Genomic DNA, 25,215 nt, shown 5'->3' with positions numbered 1-25,215 from the left:
CTGAGGAATGTGACAAAGAGCTCAAGGCATCGACCCGGCCACAAAAGTCCCCAGATCCCAATCTGATCAAGCATCTGTGGGATGTGCCGGCACCCCAGAGATCTTACGTCCATGCCAGAGAAGCAAAAACTAGAACTTGTTAGGTCTCTTTGCAACTGAAAAACATGAACTTACGAGTATTATTTAAGTTTAATGATATTATTTAGTAATATAATATATTATCTCTGATCAACCGTAGGTTCGAGGCTACAGGGAGAGGAAGGCGTGGAAGCAGAAGAGGGACACAGTCATCCTGCTGCAGGCCTACAGAAGAGGAGTCCTGGCCAGAAGAATAGCTCAAAAGATGAAGGATGATGTAAGAGCTGTGAGTCGTGAAACTAGAAATAACATGATAAATGTCAAGATCCTTTTCATCCCTTTGTCTTCTATCCTCTCTTCACCTAACCTCCTCACAGGCCCTCCTTTTATGCCTGGAGAAAGAGAAACAGGAGCAGATTGCTTCCGAGCTTCAGGAGCGACTGAAAGTTATCGCCTCAACACAGCCAGATGATGAGGAGCCGGAGCCGGAGCCGGAGTCAATGTCTGAACCGGATTCGGACGACCGCTCGTGTGATCTCACGCCTCCTGTGGAAGTGGTTAAAGAGAAAGCACCACAATCAGATAAACTTGAGGTTAGCTGATATTTCGGTTGTGCTTGTGACTTTATTAATGTTTTGCCCTTCATCACATATAATGAATTTACTGACTGAACCTTTAACTCTGTTTAGAGTGTTGAGAAGAGAAGCACACCAGAGCCGGTAAAGGAAACCTCTGATGAGACCTCAGAGCTGGAAGTCGTCGCTCCAGCCTCAATCTCAACAACCCCCACCCCATCGCTGGAGGAGGAGGAGGAGATGGACGATGACTTTGATGACAGCAGCAATGAGTTTTCATTCTTCAGGTTCAGCATCCTCCACTTCCAGAGCAACTTTGGCCATACGCACTACAACCAGAGAATCAAGCAGTCTCTTCTGCCCCACGACGACGAGGGTGACAGAGAGGTAACAGAGGCGGTGTTCTTACCGTCACCTGCAAAGATTTTTATATTTGACCAAAGCTCACTTCCAGTTTCAACTCTCATTTCTCCTCCAGGCATGTCGAACTGTATGGTGGATTATACTGCGTTACATGGAGGACATGCCAGAACCAAAATCTGCGGACGCCTTGTCTCAAGCATCCAGCACCGTCTCACGTCATCTGCCTCATCGGCAGGGCAGGAGGCTGAGCCACCTGGTGGGGCTGGACCAGGTAACATATGACAAGCAGCTTCTTTTCTGCTGCTGCATAATAACAGATGATCAGCGTCAATGTCAAACATCAGTGATTTATCTTACCTATAATGATTATGTCTTTTTTCTGAACAGAAAATACTCAGGAGGAACAAGAAAAAGCTCGGAGGTGGAACCAGAAAAGCATCCGTCATTCCTGAGGAGGTCAGCACCATGATAATTATCACTCAGTCGTTATTTCTCTGCTGATTAATTGTGTGCATCGTATGCTAAATTATTTTTCATGTCATCTTTACCAGTCTGAGAACCTTACGGAGGATGAGGACATTTTGATCGGAGAGGGTCCCACCCTGGATCGGCCACTCACATCGGTGGAAAAGCTTCACATTATCATCGCATATGCTCTATCGAGACGAGACATAAGGTCAAAACTGTTCACATGAAAAACAAACAGATACACAGATTTGAATCTTGTTGCATTCATTGTTTTGCTCTTTTTTCTGTATCTGTCTTTCATGTGTCTGTGCAGGGATGAGATTTACTGCCAGATCTGTAAGCAGCTGGTGAACAACAAGAGGAAGAGGAGCCGTATGTTAGGCTGGACCCTCATGTCCATCTGTCTTGGCATCTTCCCCCCCACAGACTTCTTCATGAAGGTCAGTCTGCAGCAGGTCATTCAGTGATACAGCAGCGTCCCGTTTTACTTTGTGTTGTCATCTTCCATCTTTTAACTTTTTTAATTTTACCTTCCAAGGATTTTTTCGGCTTTTATCACAGATAATTCTAAAAGGATGGTAAACACAGCTCACACCCACCTGCTGTGTTGATAGGATCAAAGTGAAATGAGATCAAAAACGCTGGACAAACATTGCAAAATGCAGATAAAGAGTCATTTATGGAATAAAAATTGATAAAAGCTAAAGTTAAATATGGCAGTAGTGGACACCTTTACTTGCTGTGTATCCTCATCGTCTTCTGAAACCTGCAATTAATTAATTTGAGATTAATTCATCACTATCAGGAATATATAGTCCATTTTTTCTCTTTTACAGCTTGTCAACATTTTCAATTAATCACATCAGTTCTCGTGATACTGAGATACATGTTCAAAAAAAAAGTGTTGATTCCGAGAAACCCAAAATGCAGTCCACATCTATTTTACTCTTTTTGTTATCATTAGTATCATTCTTCATTTGGCAGAACATTTTATTGACCCTGTTCTGCTCTGTTCCACAGTATTTGGAGAGTTTTGTCTGCAGAGGGCCCAATGGTTATGGAGATTACTGTGCTGAGCGCCTGCGTCGTATAGTAGCCAACGGAGAAAGAAAAGAGTTGCCCTGTTCGATGGAGCAACAGGTAGAAATCCTTTTTTGTTGTCTCTTGACAGTATTTTCTTGGCTTGCTTTATTGTTGGAAACAAAGGACACATCACATCAATCAAACATCATTTCAATCTCATCTTTCTTCTCCCCACTGACAGGCTGCCAAGTCCAAGGAGCCCATAGATGTGTCTGTGACTCTACTGGACGGCCGCACCCTCAGTCTGCAGCTGGACTCGGCCTCCACCTCTGCTGAGGTCTGTCAAGCTGTGGCTGACAAGATTGATCTTCGAGACACGTACGGATTCTCCCTGTACATCAGTCTCTTTGACAAGGTGAGCTTTACTTTGATTTGTCTCATCATATCCATCATCCACTCAGGATAAAAAAAAATAACACAAGTCTAAGAGAAATATATGTGTAAATAAATACAGTAATAAAATAAAATAGATAAATAAAAAAAATGAATGAATGTCAAAATAAATATGAAAAAAATACATAATAATAACTAATAAATGTAGTTGCACAAAAGTTAGATATAAACGTAAGATATTTAAGTCCTGTTTAATTATCGATTTTTATTTATCTATATATTTATTTATATATTTATTCATTTATTTAGTTACAGATGCATTTATTTATTTTAACATTTATTTATTCATTTCTTGGTTTATTAATTTGTACATTTATTTATTTCTGTATTCATTTAAGCATCTATTTATTTATTCTTTTTATTTTTTTAGATTTTTTTATCTGTATTTATTTGTTTTATTTATTTATTTTTGTATAATTTATCTAATTTATCATATTTCTGTATTGGTGTATTTATTTATTTATACATTATACATTTATTTATGTCAGCATTTCTTTTTTTCTGTATTCAGCATTTATGTAGTCTTTTATTTACTTGTTTCCATATTTATTTATCCCTGTATTTATTTATTTATTGATACTTGTGTAATTTAATATGGTAAAAGAGATAGTACAGGAACCACAGTCACTCAAACCTTGTTGGTCTTTCATCTCCAGATGTGGTCTCTGGGCAGCTGTGGGAAGCACGTGTTCGACGCAGTGTCTCAGTGCGAGCAGGAGATGAGGAGGCAGGGCATGGTGGAGAAGGACACTCCCTGGAAGCTCTCCATCCGCAAGGAAGTGTTCACACCGTGGCACGACTGCTCAGTCGACGCCGTCAGCACGGATCTAATCTACAGACAGGTCATCAAGGGGATCAAGTCGGGAGAGTACACCAGTGACAAGGTCAGGCATGAACAAATAATGGTTCACGAGTTGTGTGAGTGTTTATATAATTTTCCCAGTCATGAAGGAACTTATTTTTCCGATCAAACACCACGTGATTTCAGGGAAAGTTGCAGTCCACTATTACTTCCTTATAGCCGATGCTTTATTCAACAGCTTTTCTTTTGCAGCGTGTTAAATGATTTTAAAGTCCAGTCCAAAACAAGCAACAAAAAAAACAAAAAACAATAAACCGATTTGTGTGAACTGTATCTAATAAAGATATATTGCATCCCTCAGGAGGATGGATACGTCCAGATGGCTGCAAAGCACTATTACATCCAGTTTGGCTCTGAGTACAACAAAGACAACGTGCAGAAGGTGGTCGAGGAATGCATCGCCACCCCGCTGATCGAGAACAAATCTATGACCAGGTGGATCCAACTCATCAGCGCAGGACATTTACAGGTAAAATGTCAGGCAGAATGACAAAAGAAGCTACTGTGAGTGTTTTATGAACGTGACTTGAGCCTGAAACCTTTTATTAGTTTTAGTTCTTTATCACACAAGCACAATACATACAGTACTTTTACATCCTGATCCCACAGGGTCCTTATGCCAACGGGAAGCAGAAAACAGACAGCGTTAAAGGAGAACTGGTCAAAAACGCCCAACATGAATGGCCCCTGCACTTCTCTAAGTTTTATGAAGTTACAATGATGTCAGGTCAGTCAACACACCGCCTGTTTTACATGCAGCAGTTAAAATGCAATGTAAGTTTTACTCAACACTCAGGGAGGTCTTGATTTAATGTTGCGTGTCTTTGTGCCTGTGTAACCTGAAATGCTTTGGATTTATTGTGTCTGAATGTAAATGGTAAAGGGACTGCACTTGTATAGCACTTTTCTAGACTCCCAACCACTCGGAGCGCTTTTCTTTTTACACTGCATGTCACAGTCACACACTGGTGGCTGAGGGTTCAGTATCTTGCCTAAGGATACAAAAAAACATATTCCTGCTGCAGCTGGGCTTTCCTCAGATGAATGTCACTATTTAATGTAATTAGTGTGTGAAATATGTATGGTGCAACACTCTGCTGTATTCCTGTAAATTCTGAATTGATAATATTCCTCCATAAAGTGGTGGAATGTAACTAAGTACAATTATGCAAGGACTGTACTTCGAGGTACTTGTACTTTATGTGAGTATTTTAATGTCACGCCACTCTCTACTTCTGCTCCACTACACTTCAGAGGGAAATACTGTACTTTTTAATCCACTTTAATTATTTGATAACTTCAGTAACTGTTACTATAAAATAATCTTTATTTATAAAGGGCAGAGTTACAAAGTGTTTTACATGTCAATAATTAAAACAGACAAGACATGAAAACAACAACTTTTAAAAGAACTTTATTTAAATTTATGAGCATCTATTTTTTTATACCTTTTATTTATGAATATTTTCACATTCATTAAGTGTAGGAACAAAAGAAAAGCAGAACATGGGGAATCCAAAGACAAATATGATGTCATGGGAAAGTCATGAAAGATATTTTGCATACAAAAACATTTCAAGGTTTCGGCTAGTCAAATATGAGCATCCACTGCTTTTAATTATGTAAACTATTTTGACCGATTAAACTGATTTTAATTTTTCTGCTTTAAGTAGTTTTACTTAGGGGTTAGAGTTATCGTATGATCACGATATGTTGCCTACGATAACGATGGTATCACAATACAGCAATTCTGCGATACTTGATGCTTTTTAAGACAATCGTCTACGATAGTTAGGATGTCTGCGCAAGTAAAGAAGAGAAACATACCCTTTGAAAGGCAAAAATCTGGTATTATTTATTTATTTACTACATTGTGGTGTCAGTTTAACAGAATTTGAGTTGACACAGTCAACACTGCACACTGCATTTACTGTAGGCTGACCTTCAGCTGTGGTAGCGTTAGCCAGGTGCTACTCGGAGTGATCAGGATGGTGCACGCTTGTTGTGTTGCTCATGCTCTTTACATTCACAAGACACTTTTTTTATTTCAATTTTGTTTGTCCCATCTGTGTCATAAAAGCCAAAGCGGGCTCAGACTTTCGACTCCCTGCCTTTCTGATTTGTTTCCCCACTGTCCAAACTGTCCGCCATTTTCCCCCTGTGAGTTTCTTCTTGATCGTAGTTAGTTGACCTCTGTTCACTTGACCTCATTTATTTGATAAGCTTTACCACAAAGAAGTAGTGACTCTGGTAAGTCACAGGGGAATCTTTGGTGCCAGTGTGTTGATAAGTTATCACAGGAGAAAGTAATATGATAAATTCCCTTTTCGATACTCTGTCCGACACCTCATTTTTGCAGTGTCAAATTAAGACTTTTACTCAAGTGAGGGATCTGTATACTTCTTTTCACCGCTGCCACCATATTGCTGAGCATCCTCCCTGAACTTTGATTACCAGTTGCCAGTACGGAAATGAGAGATCACTTACAACCCTGCCTTCTGAGACATTTGTGTTCCCATATCCGCCCACAGGACCTCCTTTACCCAAAAGCAGGTTTGTCGTGGCTGTGAACTGGAGTGGCATCTTCTTCATGGAAGGAAGAGACAAGATACTCCTTGAGCTTCCTTACTTAGAGGTAAAGGAAGTACGCTTGAACAGGTAGGGATAACGTAAACAATTTTTCCTGCTAATATAATCACTTTTGTTTTGCTAAACATTTTGATTTTTGAAAAAGTGTCAAACACATTAAACTCTGATGTTTATAACCCGTCTAGTGACAGCCATTTCAGTGTTCAGTCAGTGAGTTTGATCACAGTCAGAGGAGAGTTTGTCCTGAGGTCTGATGAAACTTCAGAAATGGCAGCGCTTATAGAAAAAAACCTGGACGGGCTGAGAGAGCGCTCACGGTACGCGCTGGTTCAGCAGGACCTCAATAAACCAGGTATTTATAGTAGACTGAAAATTGATTGCACATATTAAGTCTATCTTATCCCATACATGCACAAAAAACTCACACGCCTCTCTGTCCCTCTCACTCCTTCTGCAGAAGACCCCATGTTCCTGGTTTGTAAACGAGGGGACCTGCTGCTGGCAGAGAAAGATGAGGAAAACTCTGATAAGAACTGGATCAGTGCAACCAACCAGCGGACCAGCGCCAGCGGTGTGGTCTATAAGGATATAGTGCAGTTTCTGCCGACTCTGGAGAAGCCTTCTGACGAGATGCTGGTAGAGTTCCCCTCACATGTCATAGCTTTTATTCCAAACTAAATATACAAATTTACAGCAGCAGACGTCACAGTAATTGACTTTATTCAGGTTTACATAGGGCTGCACATGTACAGACATGAACGTATTGCACAGTGATTTTTCAGGTCTGTGGTTGCAGCAGTGGATCTACAGGTATGATGGGTCACATGAGCCCCTCTTGTGGTGTAACTAATGAACTGCTTCTGACCCATCAGGAACTGCTAAATCCGGGCCAGAGGAAACCCTCCCCAGCACAAAACGTCACACCAATGGACAAGGCAGTGGCTCCCATCTCTTTAAAAGAGTTTGCTCTTGAGAATTTCAGGTATTTATGTCATATAAATCACTTTATAATATGGCTTTTTTCAATATTTATCTAACAATAAGTGTGATTCTAGATTTGCTCAGTGGTGTGTTTCAGCCAGTAGTGATGCTGAGTGAGGACAGATGTGTTCACGCTGTGTGTGCCCCCCCCCCCCTTTCGTCGCAGGCCTGCAGGTAAAGATGTCGCTCGAAAAGGGGTCAGCAGAGAGAAGCTGTGGGCCATTTCCAGAGAACCTCTCAAACAGCCGCTGATGAAGAGCCTGGCCCGCAACTCTGAACTCAGCAACCTGGCCTGCAACGCCTTCACTGATATCCTTGAAACTAATGCCTCCCTGTTGCTTGGATGTATAAAGAGAACAGGATACAGGGCCCTGTTCATTCCTATGAAAGTTGCTCCAAAGAAGCCAAAAAGGTTCCACTCCCAATAGGTATAAAATCACCTGAATCTTCCGCATCATCTCGCCCACAGAGCAAGCGCACTACATACTTTCACCTAGAATGATTGCTTGGCTTCGAAGCCACTTTGACACAGTGACCAAACCATGGAATTACAACTTCGGGGTTTATCACATAATGCCATAGGGCCGAAAAAAACTTTTTCCCGTAGACTTACAAGAAAGAGATGTCTGTAAATCTCTTTAAGCCGATATCAACATATGAATGCAGACATCTGTTCGCGGCGTGACAAGATTTTAGAGGCAGAAGCATTCTGGTTTCTATTTGTAAAACGTTTGTAGCCTGAGCAGTATTGACCATTCAAACATTTTCAGCTAAAATGACTGCCGCATGACAGAGGAAGTCTTGACCAAGATATCTGCTGGCTACACCCAATCAGCCTGAAATATTAGCCCTCACCCAGAGGCTTGTTGTTGTTGATAGCAGATAGCCACTGGGTTCCAAGACTGGGAACTCAGTGAATCTTTTTTTTTTTATCATCACAAACCCTGCAAAACAACAAGAAGTCTAATAGATCCACACAAATAACTTTATCCCCATTCAAGTTTGTGGACTTGAATGGGTATGATGGTTCCAGTGAAAGTTAGCTGCTTGGCCGGCAAAAGTCGGAGGCAGAGTGGAAGGTAATTTTACACCTGGAACTTTTTAAGCTTCCTAAACTTTCAAAGTAATGGACAGGATCCCGCCTGTATAATGGCGGGAGAAAATGGCTTAAGATAAAAATGTTATTGTTGATTCCATACACCAAACCTTTTTTAGAGGAAAGAACTCATCTGTCTGGAACACATAAAGGAACTGCATGTGATACAGACCTTGTTTTAGTGTCATTACTGTCTGTGCGAATCCTTAACTCTGGCTTCTACCTATCCTGAAGTACATGGGCGACTACCCCATCAAAAACGCTCGCAGCCCCATAGAGCTGACAGACCAGATCTTTGGTCCAGCCACCCAGCATCAAGCTCTGCAGGATGAGATCTACTGCCAGATTATGAGACAGATGACCAGCAACAACAACAGGTGCTCCCTCACTGTGTTCATCTGTATGTTAAAGCATTCACACATAATCAAGAGCCAACACATCCTCCAACAATCCTCTGTGAATTTTTTGTTCTTCTTCACTTTAGGTTGAGTATGGAGCGTGGGTGGCAGCTCATGTGGCTGTGTACAGGCTTGTTTCCCCCCAGTAAGGATTTGATGAGACACACTCAGCGCTTCCTGGAGTCGCGGCCCAGAGACCAGCTGGCTGCTGGCTGCCTGCAGAGGCTGCACGGGATGCACAGGTCAGACTGGAATTAGAAAGAGATATTGACAACATTTACATTTGTATATGCAATCTAAACAGCTAACCAATGTTAGCTCAAGTTTGCAGTCCAAAAAACTTTTATAAAAATGAACAGGTACGCAACCAGACCAGGCGTCTAATTGAGATAAGCATTTATTTATCAAAATGTGTAGCCACAGCGGGCTAGTAAAACAAATGTTTAATTTGAGTTTTACAGTACTAGTTTAATCACAGGTAGTTCACTATTTACAGATACTGGCAACTCATTCAGTCATTTTCCGTAACCGCTTATCCTGTTTGGGATAGTGGGGGGGCTGGAGCCTATCCCAGCTTACACTGGGCAAGAGGCAACCATTCACGCTCACATTCACACCTACGGACAATTTAGAGTCACCAATTAACCTGCATGTCTTTGGACTGTGGGAGGAAGCCGGAGCACCCCGCTGACACGGGGAGAACATGCAGACTCTACACAGAAGGGCTCCCCCAGAAGGGTTCAAACCAGGAACCCTCTTGCTCTGAGGGAACAATGCTAACCACTGCACCACACTGGCAGCTGAAAGTGGATGTTTAGGGGTTAAAGAAATTAACTGTAAAGGCAGTGTGCAGATGGAAATGTCTGTGATCTCTCATTTATTTATTCGCATCAGTTCGTTATTGTGTTAGTCACAGTAGAAATCTCACACATCAGTAAATCACAGTTTTATACAGTTTAAACAAAAAAAACGCTCTTACAACAGGACTCAGGTGTGGTGTGTTGCATGGTTCATTGATGAACGTGTGTGTGTGTGCAATAAATTGATCTGAGTGCTTTGTACCCTCAGTAAGGATCCCAGGAATCTTCCTCCCCATCCAGCAGAAGTGGACGCCATCCAACAGAACAGCACCCAGATCTTCCATAAAGTCCACTTCCCAAATGACACACAAGATGTAAGACACTCCTTTCTTAACACACTTAAATGAGGTGTCCACTAGAGTGCAGACTCTCAGCAGTGTTTTAACACTTTGATAATAGCATTGATATCAACTCGCATTACTTCCTCCTATTTACTAATGGAAGAAAGTTTGGACCACAGCCAGCACTCGCCATGGTTGTTAAACCATGTACGGTACCTCGTCGCTGTCACAGGTTTAATCCGTCCAATGCTGTGCTGTAACTTAGATCCCCCCCTTTGTTTTGATACTGAGCAATTAACATCAAAATTTTACTTCACGTGCCAAAACATCTTGGACACTGACGCTCCTTTTAAGATCATGCACTCCAAATCAAAGTCTGAACCATGGCTGAATGATACCACTCGTGCTGTCAGACAGACCTGAACAAAGGTGGAAAAAAGACAGGTTACAGGTGTCTTTTGATATTTTAAGAGAAAGCTTGCGCAGATATCAGAATATTGTCAAAACTGAGAGGACAGGGGCGTCGGTGGCTTGGTGGTAGAGCAGGCGTCCCATGTACAAGGCTGTTGCCGCAGCGGCCCGGGTTCGACTCCAGCCTGTGGCCCTTTGCTGCATGTCACTCCCTCTCTCTCTCCCCCTTTCACACTTGTCTGTCCTATCAATTAAAGGCTTAAAAATGCCCAAAAAATATCTTTGAAAAAAAAAAAAAAAATTCTCACATCATTTCAATTAATGCCCCCAAAAGTCTGGGGGTGGCCCTAATGGGGACAAACATCTATAGGATGCTCCAGGGCTGATGTTTTTCTGTAGGTTGACATGGAAGTTAGCGTTGCCCTGGCTCCATTGTCAAAACGCTTATGTGATTTTTCCATTGGGTTTTGGATTATTTTCCAAAAAAAAAAAAAAAGCTGTGTCAAACAAAGGTTTATGATACTTAGACATTATGTTCAGCAAGATAATCTTCACAGATGAACACCACTTTCATGATTACTGAAGCAGCATTGCAATCGCCAGAAGTAAAAAGCTAACGTTAGGCGATAAAGGAACTACGCTACAGTAACATGACCTAACGTCACCACCATAACAAGACTGTAAAGCTGTTCATTCTGCTGTTAATGTCATCCATCCTTTATCTTTAAGGAAACACAGTAGCAAAGAACTTTTCCCCTGCATGTATTCTTTAAACACAAGTTTCTAAAATGACTTCTAAATTACTTTAAATATCATTACACAGTCCATTTGGATATATCAGCTAAAGTTTCTGTACTTACTGTTCTCGCTGCAGATATTTGAGGTGACATCGACGACCACAATCAAAGACCTGTGCTGCAGTATCGCCTTTCATCTCAAACTGAGCTCAGCTGACGGATATGGCCTGTACCTGAAAACATCCAACAAGGTGGGGTTGGGTAACATTCCTGCAGAAGTTTGTTGATTGATATTTTTTTCATTCATTACACTGTAATGCGACAGAAAAGATGAAGATGTAGTTAAATATATTCTATATAGATTAAGGAGGACATTTTGTGGTGTGTTTTGCATTGATGTAAAAAAAAAAAACCTTGTGACAATGAGGTCATAAATTTGAATCTCTTCTACATTGGTGAATTTAAAATCTTCATTAATAATGACTGGAATAACCAAGGCTGTGCTTCTACCCTGTTTAAAGGAGCAATTCACCCCCCAAATGACCATTTCTATATCATTTACTCACCCTGTGACATGCTGAAGTCATGAAGAATACTTTGTTTTTCTCGCATGCCTCTGGTAAACGAAGAATCCAAAAATTAGTGCTGGTCATCGTGGACTATATTGCTGTCATTGTTCATTTTAGTCAAACCATACAGTTTGAAAACGAGGCGCGGCTCCAACTAGAAAACAATGTTTTGATGCATTGGATGTGCTGAATGTGCATATTAAGGCAGTACAGGAGGAGGTGCACATTAATAATCCTCCAGGACTGTAACATGCTCATGTTTAACCCAAACAATGTGTAACGTGACTGCAGTTGGTTTGGATCGAGGTCGGAACACGTTCTCACCACAAACTGCACCAGAGTTCGTATGGCTGGATATATACGACTTGGAATATACTGCACAAGTTGCATAAGAGTTTTGTCAGTAGATGTCTTGATATAGTTTTGCTGTTGTTAACGTGGTCCTATATGACTTTTTAGATTCTCCGTTCAGCATGGAGACAGGCAAGAAAAGCATAGTTTTCTTCCCAAATTCAGCATAACAAGGAGTGAACAATCGGTATACCAATGTTCATTTGGGGAGTGAATTGTTCCTGTAACTTACTAATGTTATTCTGTTTTTTTATTCCCAGGTCATAAGCTTGTCGGAGCACAAATATTTCTTTGACAGTTTAAGGCAAACTTCAGAGACTCCTAAGAAAGGAAAGAAAGTGAAAGAAGGTAAAGCTTCACACTGATGCTTTCAGGTTTTATGTTCCCCTTTTATATAATTGATGTTGGCGGCTGTGGCTCGGGAGGTAGAGCGGGTCGTCCACTAATCAGAAGATCAGGGGTTCGATCCCTGGCTCCTCCAGGCCGCATGTTGAAGTATCCTTGAGCAAGATACTGAACCCCAAATTGCTCCTGACAATTGTTCCATCAGTGTGTGAGTGTGTTAAACCCGTGTAGCAGGTGGCACCTTGTACGGTAGCCTTGGCCACCAGTGTGTGAATGGGTGTAAATGGGTGTGAATGGGTGAATGTGACTTGTAGTGTAAAAAGCGTTTTGAGTGCTTGGAAGACAAGAGAGGCGCTATACAAGTGCAGTTTTCCACTACTGTGTTTTGTCTCCCAGGTAACCAAGCCAACGCGCCCTACCTGGTGATATTTAAGAGGAAGCTCTGGTTCAATGTGACCCCAGGGAAAGACCTTATTGCAGACCTCAACTTCCATTTCCCACAGGCATGAAACCAAGACACACTCCTCATTCTGCTGGCTTGTTTACTTTTTTCAACACACAAGGTTGTCATGACACACAATCTGTCTTTTTGCCTCCATATAGGAGCTGCCCAGGTACCTGCGTGGATACCACAGCTGCACCAAAGAGGACATGACCAACCTGGGCGGGTTGCTCTTCAGAGCCGAAGTAGATTCAGACAGGTTGCAGTTTGTCATGATCCCCAGAATGCTGAGCAAGCTGGTTCCTGCTGACCAGATAAAAATCATGTCCCCTGAAGAATGGAAGAAGGTAAAGGAAGAAATGTACAGAGCACAAATGTACATGTTAATTCCTCATTTAAAACCTCATAGGCTCCATGAGGGCGCTGGCGTCCTCGGCCAACATCTCTCAGAGACTGTAATGGGCTAAAGCTAGAGTGAAGATAATGGTATCATAGGAACTAGAAGACCTAAGGATTGTATTTGAATATTTCTGCATACTGGGGTTGCATAAACTGTGTCTGAGTGGAAAGCTGAGACTCCTGTGGATTCAATGAGCTCAGTTTTATTCATACGTGATGATGTTAGTCCCCACAGTAGACCATTTTGGGAAACTTTACATGACTGTATAAAATGACCTGTTGTGACCTCTGGGATAATCACAGCCTCATGAAACTTGACAGCCACAAACAACAAACCTTGAGCATTCAGATGATGGATAGCTTTTACAGGTATATTGACAGTAAGGGGGTTTCTAAGCAGTTTCCAGAATGAATGTGCTCGCAATCCAATCGCTGAAAAATCCAGTTCTTATAGAAATCTCCAAATGTCAAACGTTTTTGATACCAAATCACAGCATGGATTTTGGCGGCAGTAGCTCAGTCCATAGGGACTTGGGTTGGGAACCGGGGGATCGCCTGTTCGAGTCTCCGTCTGGACCAAAAATATGGAGCATGGACTGGTGGCTGGAGAGGTGCCAGTTCACCTCCTGGGCACTGCCGAGGTGCCTTGAGCAAGGCACCGAACCCCCCAAATGCTCGGGGCGCCTCACCAAGGGCTGCCCCCTCACTGTGACATCTCTCCACTTTGTGCATGTATAGGTCCTGTTTGTGCATGTGTGTGTCTTTCGGACCTGTGTGTAATTGACAAGCAAGAGTGAAAACATTCAGTTTCTCCTCAGGGGGATTAATAAAATAAATAAACTAAACTAACTAAACATAAACTATGGTGTTCATCAGGGTCTCGGTGTCCTAATGTGACATTTTAGAGGGGTTTTTGACCATTTTATCAATTCTCACGTGGTCAAAAATACTTAAACTTAGCTGCAACAACTTAGGTGACATAATGGAGCATGTGAATGGCCATCACATGCTCATTTACACTTGTTTGAATGGGTGCCTAACCACAACACAATGTTCATTACAGATTTATGACTAGAAAAACTTGACACACAGAGCTGAGCTGCATCTCAAATTAATCTTCAGGCTCCCAGCTTTCAGATGGTGTATACTACTTCTGTGGGGCTTATGCTGTTGACTTGCTATCTCACTCTGAAGATCTCCTGCCCCCCCTATGTAAGACAAAAATGGATCTATGGTAGGGAGGGTGAAGTGGAGGATGTTTTAAAAATATTCTTTGGGAGAGGTACCAGGAGAGAACTTGCTTTTACATGACTGTGTCTGCTGTAAAGAGGGGCGTCCACTGAGCAGCTCTCTCTCTGCTTTTTGTTCTACTCACAGCACATCATCGCCGCCTACAACAAGCAGAGTGGCATGACGGTGCAGGAGGCCAAAATCGCCTTCCTGAAAGCCATTTCGAGTTGGCCAACCTTCGGCTGTGCCTTCTTTGAAGTTAAAGTGAGTCATCGGAATGAAGTGATGGTGGAGTTGGCAGGCAGCAGTATGAGGAAGCTGTTTTGTCACATTATGATTTCATTTGACTTTGCAGCAAACGTGTGAATCCAGCTACCCAAATATGCTTTTGATCGCCATCAGCAAGCAAGGTGTCTCCTTCATAGACCCCACAACAAAGGTAAGTAATAAATTATGTCTATTAATATATATCTTCTTTGTTATGTGTTTCAATTTATGTTTTCACCTTGTAGTCGTATTTTATTTTACTGTTACTTACATCTAGTCACAAAACATCTCAGTTTGGGATGTTTTCATGCTGACAAACCAATACATCTTAATATTTTGTGTATTTTTTGGGGATAGGCAACCCCAAAAATCAAAAATACAAATTTTCCTCTTACTTGTGGTGCTATTAGTCAATCCAGATTTTTTTGGTGTGAGTTGTAGAGTGTTGGAGATATCAGCTGTACAGATGTCTGCCTTCTTTCCAATATAATGGAACTAAATGTCACTCAGCTTGTGGTGCTCAAAGAGCCAAAAAAAATCCATTTGAAAAACTCAACAGCAATGTCTCTTTCCAGAAACCATTACTGGGTAACGCAAGATAATCCACAGACAATATTGGGCTTGTTACTCTTTTCTTATTACTCCCTGCCAACAGTGATTCATTACACTTCTCACTATTTTACTTTTCTGTTATACCCCATAAAATTGGTAATTGCATATCTCCGCAAAATTGAAATGTGTGCTTCTGAGTGAATTTCAGGGTAATCACCGTTAAATGTAGCTAAGGCTAGATAGCTTCTTTTTACCTGAGTGATTTCTGTTTCCTGTGACCAGTATTTTCCCAAGGCTCTGCCCGAAAGATGGAGAGACACTCATGGAGCAACATTTCGTCCACCACATATCCAGACACAAATTTTGGTTGTTTAGCCATTGTAGTGTTACAGCTGTCCACTGCGACTGAGGATGGCTCACCTCTGGTGGGGTGTATTTCCTGGAGCTTCACATTGTTGTGTTGTCGGTCGTAGTAGCCGTGGTGTTTTAGACCACAGGTTTGAGGATGTGTTTTTCACAGTGAATCTCAGAGTTTTAGTCTGAATACCTGCAGCAACAGTGTTCTTGTCATCTTACCTTCTGACAAAAGTAATGGGAATATATTTCCAGCCCCAATTTAATCGTTTCCAACTAGCGCGCTGCTTGGTGATGTGCCTACACAGCTTGACGATTATTAAAATCATTCCACTGATGTGATTGTTGTACTTAAAGTCAGTAGTGATAACAAAAGTTAGTTGTAACGAGTTGAGTGGTTTAGGAGTAACTGTAATGTTATCACTGAAATTTCATTAGTAATTAGTTACACTACTCATTACTGGAAAAAGTAATATTACTGAAACACGTTACTGCCCAACACTGTCCACAGACCTTGTTGTAAACAGTTTCATGTAGGAATTATTTTCTTTCTACTAAACTACACCCACCAACTGTATCACTGTGCGGAAGGAAGAGTGCATCTACTCATGGATGAGAGGCTTGTGCTTGTGACACCGAGATGTTAAAATAAATGGCGTCCTCCTCAGCTGAGCTGTAACATTACATTAGTGATGCCAGGTGAGCAGGAGATACATGCTTCCCTCTGGTGGGTGTAATTCAGTAGAAAGAAAATAGGTCCTACATGAAAATGCTCACAACAAGGTCTGTGGATTATCTTGAGTAACCAGGTCATGATTTCTGGAAAAGACACTGATGTTGAGTTTTTTTTAATTCATTTCTTTCTTTTTCTTTTTCTTTTTTTTTTTTTTTTTTGGCGCTTTGAGCACCACTAGCCGAGTGCCATCTATTTCCATGATATAGACTGAATCACTATGTTTACAATAACATCCAGGTAGAAAATCCTCACATCATGTACAAAAAATCAAACAGCGCTGAGCAGACACTGCCTTAAATGGTTAGTTTTTAGCCACCTAAAAAGGCCCACCCAAAAAATCAATGTCAGTTTAAGTGTATGCTATATTTATTTATTTTTACCTCCACCGAGGAGGTTATGTTTTCGGCAGCGTTGGTCTGTTTGTTTGTCTGCAAAATAACTCAAAAAATTATGAATGGATTTTGATGAAATTTTCAGGAAAGGTGGATAATGGGACAAGGAACAGGTGATAAAATTTTGGTGGTGATCAGTTGAAGCAAAGTGGATAAAATAATAAATTAAGTCTATCTTCTGACAGCCTCAGCAGCAATTCCATTTTCTAAAGACGGTGAAAATAGCACCATCTGGTGGCCGGAAAGCACATCTCGTTCTACTTGCTAAATATTGTTGTAATTCTAAAGTTGAAATTAATGTTCTGTGTTGGAAAAAAGAAAGTGAATAATACAAAAAAACATTATATTCTGTGTTGGCACAAAATAAAAACGAAATAAATACACCACAGTGTCTCCATAGTGAAGGCATATAACCTAATAATGATAGCGATGCAGGCTGCAAAATCTGATGCAGAGGGGGAGGGAATATCACCTACTTGGCGGAGGTCTGCACTCTCTGAGTGCTTTTCTGGTTAGATTTATTTTCATCCCTTTACCCTGCTGTCAAACAGACTTTTTTTTTGACGGGTAATTAAAGTCGTTATATCAAAGCCATGAGACTACGTTGGCAAAAATAGTGATTTAACTTAACAGAACACCAAGTTGCTGGTCTACCCCGGTGTCGTATGGCTTGTATGTAAGGTAAAGCGTTGGAAATATTCAAATATAGCGTACAGTTACAGTGATATAGATGTTTGTAGGTGGCTAATGTACCTTTTGCTGTGGCCCCGTCCACAGCAGTGCATTGCTGAGCCTCTGTGCTGGTAGATTTGGTTTATCAAAGATGATAGCAAAGCAACACAGTACATAAAATAAGCACAGCAGAAACATCAGATGGGTCGGACCACAGTGTTTAACTACATATGTTTAAATGATACAATTATGGCTGGAAATGACACCATAAATCAACAAGTAATCAATTACCAGTTGTCTACATGGAAGTGATTGTTGTTAGCGCGACATCACAGTGATTCAATGATCTCTACTCTCAGTATTTCCAATACTTGGTAACTCACACCAAAACAATCTAGACTGATAAACACCACTACAGGTAAATAAGTATATGTTTATTTTTAAGTGATCTGTCCCTTTAATGTGTTTTAATCATGCTGTAAACCTTTCAGGAGCGGCTGATCATGCACCCCTTCAGCCGCATCACAGACTACCACAGCGAAGGCGGCTACTTCGAGATGACCATCAGCACTTTGGTGAGGGGCTACAGCTTTGTCTGTGAAACCTCACAGGTGAGTGGCTGTCTTCTAAATTCAGTTTCATTCATTTAATGTATTTACAAGTTTATTTGACAGGGTCCATGTATATAAAGTCTATACTTGAAAACTGATGCACTGTACATAGATATAGCTAAAAGATCATTGTCATCCCCAGTTACTGGGCAGGAGAAGAATAATTCAGGCAGTAAATATATTTTGCAGGATAACCCAGTACACCTTATTCAATAAACCAGTCAGAGAGGTGATTTTGAAATGAATCATTTTCTGACAAAGATTCCCTTTTTCTCCTTTTTCAGGGTGACACAATGGAGGACCTTCTTAGATCATACGTCACCATGTACGAGAGGCAGAGGGACGCCTTTAGGCCGAGGAAATCCATCTTTTCCTGAGGCTTCAAAGGCAAAAGAACAGACTGAGCTGCTGTGATTGATGCGCACTCTTGATTAATATTTTTGCATTAATGTATTTGTGTACTTTAAATATATACATATATACAGAATGCCTCGACTAAACCAGCTTGTGATATTAAAATTTGAGTGCCATATTGTCTTTTTTTCTGTTTTGTCCATTACGTGCCATTTTGAAAACTATTGAGTGTCTGGAACATGAATTGAATTTAGAATATTAGAATTTTTTTTTCTTCTGGCAGCACAAGGAGGCCTCGATTTCATATTTCATAAAGAAACATAAAATGCACGTTAACAGACAATTATACTTTACAACCTTTGCTCTTTCATGGACTTGCACAGTTTTCTGTGCATTGTGCAGCCTAAAAACAAATTTGTGTTAAAAAGGCTTTTACAGACTTTTACCTAAACGTCAAATCCAGTCATCATTTGTCAGAAAATTTCCATCCAGTTCCAAAACTACAACCCTACAACAAAATGCTTATTTGAAATTTTATTATTATTAGTGTCTTTATGGCTCTGTACCGGTGATAGCCGGGGCTGGAGGCATTATGTTTTTGGGTTGTCTGTCCTGGTGAAGAGGGAGCTTTCAATTTACTGGTCCATCTATGTTCCGACCCTCACCTATGGTCATGAGCTCTGGGTAGTGACCGAAAGAATGAGATCGCAGATACTGAAGAGCTTGGACATCCAGAGGGAGCTCGGAGTAGAGACACTGCTCCTTTGCGTCGAAAGGGGTCAGTTGAGGTGGTTCAGGCATCTGATCAGGATCCCTCCTGGGTGCCTCCCTCCGGAGGTGTTTCGGGCACGTCCCACTGGTAGGAGGCCCCGAGGTAGACCCAGAACACACTGGAGGGATTACATATCTCATCTGGCCTGGGAACACCTTAGGATCCCGCCAGGAGGAGCTGGAAAGTGTCAGTGAGGAGAGGGTGGTCTGGGGTGCTTTGCTCGGCCTGCTGCCCCTGCAACCCGGCCCTGGATAAGCGGTTGAAAATGGAATGGATGGTTGTCTGTCCTTCCGTACATACATCTGTCTGTCCCGTTCTCATGAATGTTAAAGTGTTAACGTTAAAGTGATGACATTTTATATCCAAAAGATCAGAGATCATCTTCACTGTGACATCATCATGTTCTGCAAAAACACTTCTCTGGCCATTATACATCGTCATAACTAGGTATGAGCGAGTACACCATTATCTGTACATGTGTCTGTATCTGGTGGCACGGTGGTGCAGTGGTTTGCATGTTCTCCCTGTGTCAGTGTGGCTTTTCTCTGGGTACTCCAGCTTCCTCCCACAGTCCAAAGACATGCAGGTTAATTGGTGACTCTAAATTGTCCGTGGGTGTGAATGTGAGTGTGAATGGTTGTCTGTCTCTATTTGTCAGCCCTGTGATAGTCTGGTGACCTGTCCAGGGTGTACCCCGCCTCTTGCCCTATGTCAGCTGGGATAGGCTCCAGCACCTCCATGGCCTCCAATAGGATAAGCGGTTATGGAAAATGAATGAATGTGTGTTAACGTCTGTTCTCTTCAGATATTATGTTCAGGTAAACGAAGCAGCCAATGGCAAACAAAGAAACGAGTCAGGTGGAGCATCAGTCAGTTTCACAGCAGACACATAAGAGGCCGTTTACACGTGGCCGGCTATTTTCATAAACGGACATTTCACTGTCTCCGTTTTCAAAAAGATCTTCATTTACACTTACCCGTGTATATACACAAGAGCATGCCAAACCTGTAGGTGGCAGTGTAACGAGAAGCTCAAGCCTTCTATGTATCCATTGTCACCATAGCAACATAGGTCACACTTTTGACACAGGCGCAATTTCCGGCGCATACTGTGACGTCGGCTGCCTTTAACTCCGTTTATCTCCGTTTACATGCAAACGCGCAACCGGAGTTTTCCAAAATCTCCACGCTGGCCGGAGTTTTTAGAAAGACTCGTTTTCAGAGGAGAAATCTCCATTTGCGTGTAAATGAAGGGCACAAACGAAGGAAGATGTCTCCGTTTATCAAAATCACCGTGTACGTGTAAATGGCCTCTTATACAACAGCAGGAAATACACCCAGGTGTAATTGATAGCATTAATTATGGCTGCATTCCATTCAGCTGTGCCACTTACAGGTTCTGGGTATGCTTGCAAGGCTGACTGGGACAGCTAAATGGAATGGGGATGTAATTAATGTGATTAGCTGCAGCTGTGCTTTGCTTGCTGTTAAGGCTGTTTGCTGTGGAGAAGGATTAAATAGTACTAATAAACAGTTACATATCAGTCTGTGAGTATTTATAGCAACAAAAGTCATGTTTAGTTGTTTGTCCTGATAATGTTGTAGGCCTCTTTTTAAAGGTCTCGTCTCAGAATCTACCATGTGTCAGGGTTCCCACAGTTATGGAAAACCTGGGGAAGTCATGGAATTAGTAAAAAATCATTGAGCATTTTGGAAAAGTCATGGAATTTTGTTGTGTGTAATGACCCTGTTTCAGTAATCTTCAACGGCCCTTTTGCCCTTTTGAAGAGGACATGTAAAATGGTGGTAGTAATAAAAAGAATCAGTTGATTCAGTATGAGCTGTATTAGCTGAAGTTGGAAAACAATTCATATCTTCATCCTTTATCATGCTACCTTGATATTCTGTGTTTAAATGAACATGACACTGAGGCCTTTATTTTAAACACCATGCCTGCATGTCTATTTAAATCCTGGGGTCTCATTTATAAACACTACGTATGCACAAAACGAGGCCTGAAAGAGCCATACGCCACGTCCCACGCAAAAGCAGACTTGATGGGAAGAACTTTGACCCATGCTCACGAACATTTTGGAGACGGGAAGTCGGCGACGTAGATGGTGAGGTGGAAGCCTGATCGTAGAAACTGTCAAATATTTTTTGGTGCATGCCATTTTTGGCTTTTGTCGGTACATTCAAAGAAGTTGCCAGAGGTGACTCAAGGCTGTCACCACAGTTTTAAATTTGAGGGATGAAAAAAAAAAAAAAAATACATGGATATCATATAATCAAATTTAGATTATTATATTTTGGAGTAATTATAATTATTGGATTATTAAATCTGTGGGTTAGAGAAATGCTACAGTTGGTCCATTGATCCCAATTACTGTAAATTCAGTTAATTCAGTTACTGTGTGAGCAGTGCTGAAATGTAACTAAGTACATTTACTCTCAAGTACTGCACAGTACAGATCCGAGGTACTTTTACTGTACTTGAGTATTTTAATCACTTGCCACTTCCTTCTTCTACACTTCACTGCAGATATATTGTTATAATAGTTATTATGATAACAACTATTATATGAACTATTTAGTAACAAGCTACTTCACAAATTAAAATATTAAATAAAAATTAAAATATACAAGTGCAGCTAAAACAATTAGTCAGTAAATTTCAAAAAATTAACTGGCCAACTATTTTGAAATCTTTTAAGCCATTTTTATGGAGAAAAAAAAATCATGGTTCCAGCTTTTCAAATTTGAGGACTTTTTTTTTTAATTATTTGGATTTATTAAGTTGATTTCAGTTTTTTCATTTTCCTGATTGTACTTAAATACTTTCACTTCAGCAACATTTCCATGCAGGACTTCTACTCCTAACAGAGTATTTCCACAGTGTGGTACTGGTACTTTTACTTCAGTAAAGGATCTGAATACTTCCTCCACCACTGCTGCTGGTTTTTGGTTTTCCTGACATCAGTACAGACACTGGAAAACCACATTTACTTTGTTTCAGTTTATTTAACAGTACGCTGATTTCATCACTGCTTAAGTTCTTCTTTTTACAGCCTTTGTTTGGTGGCATCTCTCGCATGTGTCAGAGTCTCTGCACACGGCACCACACCTGCCCTTATATAGTGTTTATAGGGTGTTACCTATGCTAATAAGTTACCAATAATCAAATGAGAGTCAGCATTGAGCACACTTGGGTGGGAGCAGGTTTGGTCTGGAGTTGACGTCTCTAATTTATTCTCTTCACAGAAAATTAAGGGAATGCTAGGGCTCTCAGTTTTTATTTCTGTATTTAATTTCTGAAGCTGGAGTTGGAATATTTTAAGCTGAATTCTGATTTAATGATTATTATTTCAAAAAGCTGTGCTTGGACATTTACAAATTATTACACTTTGTGTATATGTACAACAACTTCTTTTCCTCTTTACTTTGTTTTGTAGTTTCAAACCTTCATTATCACTTGAAGTGCTGTTATTGTTGTAGGCCACAGTTGTGTGTCTTACACACGAGCTGGAGACGCTTTTCAAAATGTCAGCCAACACTCCCAGTTTTCCATCAGACATTTGACGCTCCTGGAATGTCCCGATGGCTGCTTGAATATCAGCCACCCATCACCCTTTTCCTCATAACACAGCTCCAATTTCATACCTGAAATGACATCACAAACTCTGTGTGTGTGTTACTGTGTGTGTTTGTGTGTAGAGCGTAGTAGAGTAATGTAGTTAGTAGACTGCTTATACAACCCTCCTCATTGCCTGTCAAGACTATTGCTCTGTTACCATGGAAACCATGTGACCAAAAAAATCAGGTTACCACAGGCAGGTGCATATGAGGTGCAGTATTATCATTTGTGCCTCAGTCTATTTCCTGATGCAATCTGACTGCAAGTGGAGCAGGGGATTGACAGACGCGAGACGTTTTCACAGTGTGCTTACTGTCATTTTAAACACTTCATCCGAACCGGGGAAATTACCTCAGAGTTCAGCTTGCCAAATATTAGGTGAAACATTTTCTTCACTGTATCAGGAGAGGCACACGTGTGCTGACTCTCATCTCACAGTGTGTGCTACAGTAAATGTATTTCCATGCAAAGGAAACATATGGCATTCAACATGAATTAGAAAGCAATGTAAGAATATTATGTAGGCCAAACAGTTGAATGTTGAAGAGTTGGAGTGTGAGTGTGTCTGCATGTGTGTGTGTGTGTGTGTGTGTGTGTGTGTGTGTGTGTGTGTGTGTGTGTGTGTGTATGCTGCCCTACAAGAGGCAAAGGCATTTTGATGCACTGCACCAAATTTGGAACAAAAGACCTTATAGCCCAGACCACATCACTATCCTCCCACCTGCACCCCCCTCCCCCTCCCTGCAACTTGTATTTCAAGACTGAAAAACAGCCCTGCCCCTGCCCATACCCATCTACTCACTCATTCACACAGCATACACTGTGTGCATGTATATATATACACACACATATATATATATATATATATATAGATCAATATATAGATCAATGTATAGACATATATATATATAGAGAGAGAGAGAGAGATAGATAGATAGATAGATAGATAGATAGATAGATAGATAGATATGAATAAATGACTGATTTTTTTATTATTGTGTCCTGCAGTTATGCCCAGCCAGCATGGGTTTACAAGACACCATAAAATCAAAGTAAGCCAGGACCAGAGTCCAATATACAGACAACATAAAATAAAATAAAATAAAATAAGAGTAGAATAGAATAGAATAAATTGAATTAAATTAAATAATTAAATTAAAATAAAATGTAGGACAAAAAGGGGGCAAAATAATTACTAATTAATTAACAAACTATATTTTGTATTCTTTTCCAGGCTTTTGTGTCAAAACTGGCAGACTTAAGGGACAGTTCTCTACTTGTCAGAGGAGGAGGATAGCTGGGGTGTGACTTTTTTTTTTTTTTTTTTTTTTACCCTCTCTGAAGCTACAGATATTTTTCCTTGAGCCTTCCTGAGTGACAGGCGGAAAATGCATGACCCTCCATCTACCGTGAATTAGGCTAGTTATTCAGTTTCTAAAACTTACCCTTTAATGTTTGAAAATTAAACGACAAAGAGCCTCAGTTTTTCACTCTTGTCGTGCATACTATCAAATTTTAAATGAAAGGAAGAATAAAGGTATTTTGATTAGGGATGAGCGAGTACACCACTATCTGCATCTGTTCAACCAACTAAATGATCTGTATCTGTAAATGTACTTGGAATGTGCAGGGTTTAAACCAGAAGTGGGTGTGGCTTAAACCGGAAATGGGTGAAAGTGAACCAGAAGTAGTTATTTTAAGCCTTATATTGATTAGGTGCTATATTTATTGGAAAATTACTGACAGAACTATTGACACATTTTATGCGGTTGATACTCATACTTCGTAAAAAGTACATTATCTCTACCGAATACTCTTTCTTTCTTTTTTTTAGATTATATTTATTGAGTTGAGGATTACAACAATACAAAATAAAGGGCATGGAAGATATAAAAATATCACTATTTTAAGCTACGATTCGGTTATGTTTGTTCCTGATTGAAGCATTCATTGCACATGTTGTATCCAGGGGCTGTCGGAAATGTGAAAATCCAATTATAATTTCTGTTTTTACAGTTTCTGGCTATAAAAAAAATGGCGTGATTATTTTCATGACAACATGCCTTCATGATTTCTTTAAAAAGCTGGGGGAAGATAAATACAAACTGTGGCCATTTAAATGTGTACACCCCTCTGTAAAGCCAAAACAAAAACACAAGTATCTCCTTAGTGCTTAAAAAATTATTTGACAAGCCTCCTCCTTTTTGCACCACCCCCTAATAAATAACGAACAGTCCCTAAATTCGTCAAAATAAAAAAAAACATTTTGGCTTTTGAATAGACATAGTACATATACATATTCATATATAGTGTGTGCGCGCGCATGTGTGTGTGTTCCTGTTTTCTTTCTCTCCTCGAGC

General features: G+C 40.6%; 1 protein-coding gene across 2 annotated transcripts in view; it reads left to right on the top strand.

Annotated features, from left to right (window-relative positions):
* The window catches only part of LOC125901563 (unconventional myosin-VIIa-like), a 32,083-nt gene extending 13,489 nt beyond the window's left edge, over positions 1-18,594 (top strand). For both annotated transcript variants that reach the window (XM_049597249.1, XM_049597250.1), the window contains 28 exons: positions 239-355; positions 456-671; positions 768-1,040; positions 1,132-1,287; positions 1,404-1,472; positions 1,568-1,692; positions 1,798-1,924; positions 2,505-2,624; positions 2,749-2,922; positions 3,617-3,844; positions 4,124-4,291; positions 4,432-4,549; positions 6,354-6,480; positions 6,597-6,763; positions 6,869-7,047; positions 7,284-7,393; positions 7,559-7,701; positions 8,712-8,865; positions 8,973-9,128; positions 9,955-10,060; positions 11,313-11,426; positions 12,356-12,443; positions 12,837-12,943; positions 13,044-13,229; positions 14,659-14,775; positions 14,867-14,950; positions 17,976-18,095; positions 18,380-18,594. In XM_049597249.1, coding sequence (XP_049453206.1) covers positions 239-355; positions 456-671; positions 768-1,040; positions 1,132-1,287; positions 1,404-1,472; positions 1,568-1,692; positions 1,798-1,924; positions 2,505-2,624; positions 2,749-2,922; positions 3,617-3,844; positions 4,124-4,291; positions 4,432-4,549; positions 6,354-6,480; positions 6,597-6,763; positions 6,869-7,047; positions 7,284-7,393; positions 7,559-7,701; positions 8,712-8,865; positions 8,973-9,128; positions 9,955-10,060; positions 11,313-11,426; positions 12,356-12,443; positions 12,837-12,943; positions 13,044-13,229; positions 14,659-14,775; positions 14,867-14,950; positions 17,976-18,095; positions 18,380-18,472 — 3,942 coding nt within the window. In that variant the 3' untranslated portion in view covers positions 18,473-18,594. The remainder of the gene's footprint in view (positions 1-238; positions 356-455; positions 672-767; positions 1,041-1,131; positions 1,288-1,403; positions 1,473-1,567; positions 1,693-1,797; positions 1,925-2,504; positions 2,625-2,748; positions 2,923-3,616; positions 3,845-4,123; positions 4,292-4,431; positions 4,550-6,353; positions 6,481-6,596; positions 6,764-6,868; positions 7,048-7,283; positions 7,394-7,558; positions 7,702-8,711; positions 8,866-8,972; positions 9,129-9,954; positions 10,061-11,312; positions 11,427-12,355; positions 12,444-12,836; positions 12,944-13,043; positions 13,230-14,658; positions 14,776-14,866; positions 14,951-17,975; positions 18,096-18,379) is intronic.
* Positions 18,595-25,215: the final 6,621 nt, after the last annotated feature.

Source organism: Epinephelus fuscoguttatus, linkage group LG15 (assembly GCF_011397635.1).
Source record: "Epinephelus fuscoguttatus linkage group LG15, E.fuscoguttatus.final_Chr_v1".
Taxonomy (NCBI): Eukaryota; Metazoa; Chordata; class Actinopteri; order Perciformes; family Serranidae; genus Epinephelus; species Epinephelus fuscoguttatus.
This window is presented reverse-complemented; position numbering and strand designations above follow the sequence as displayed.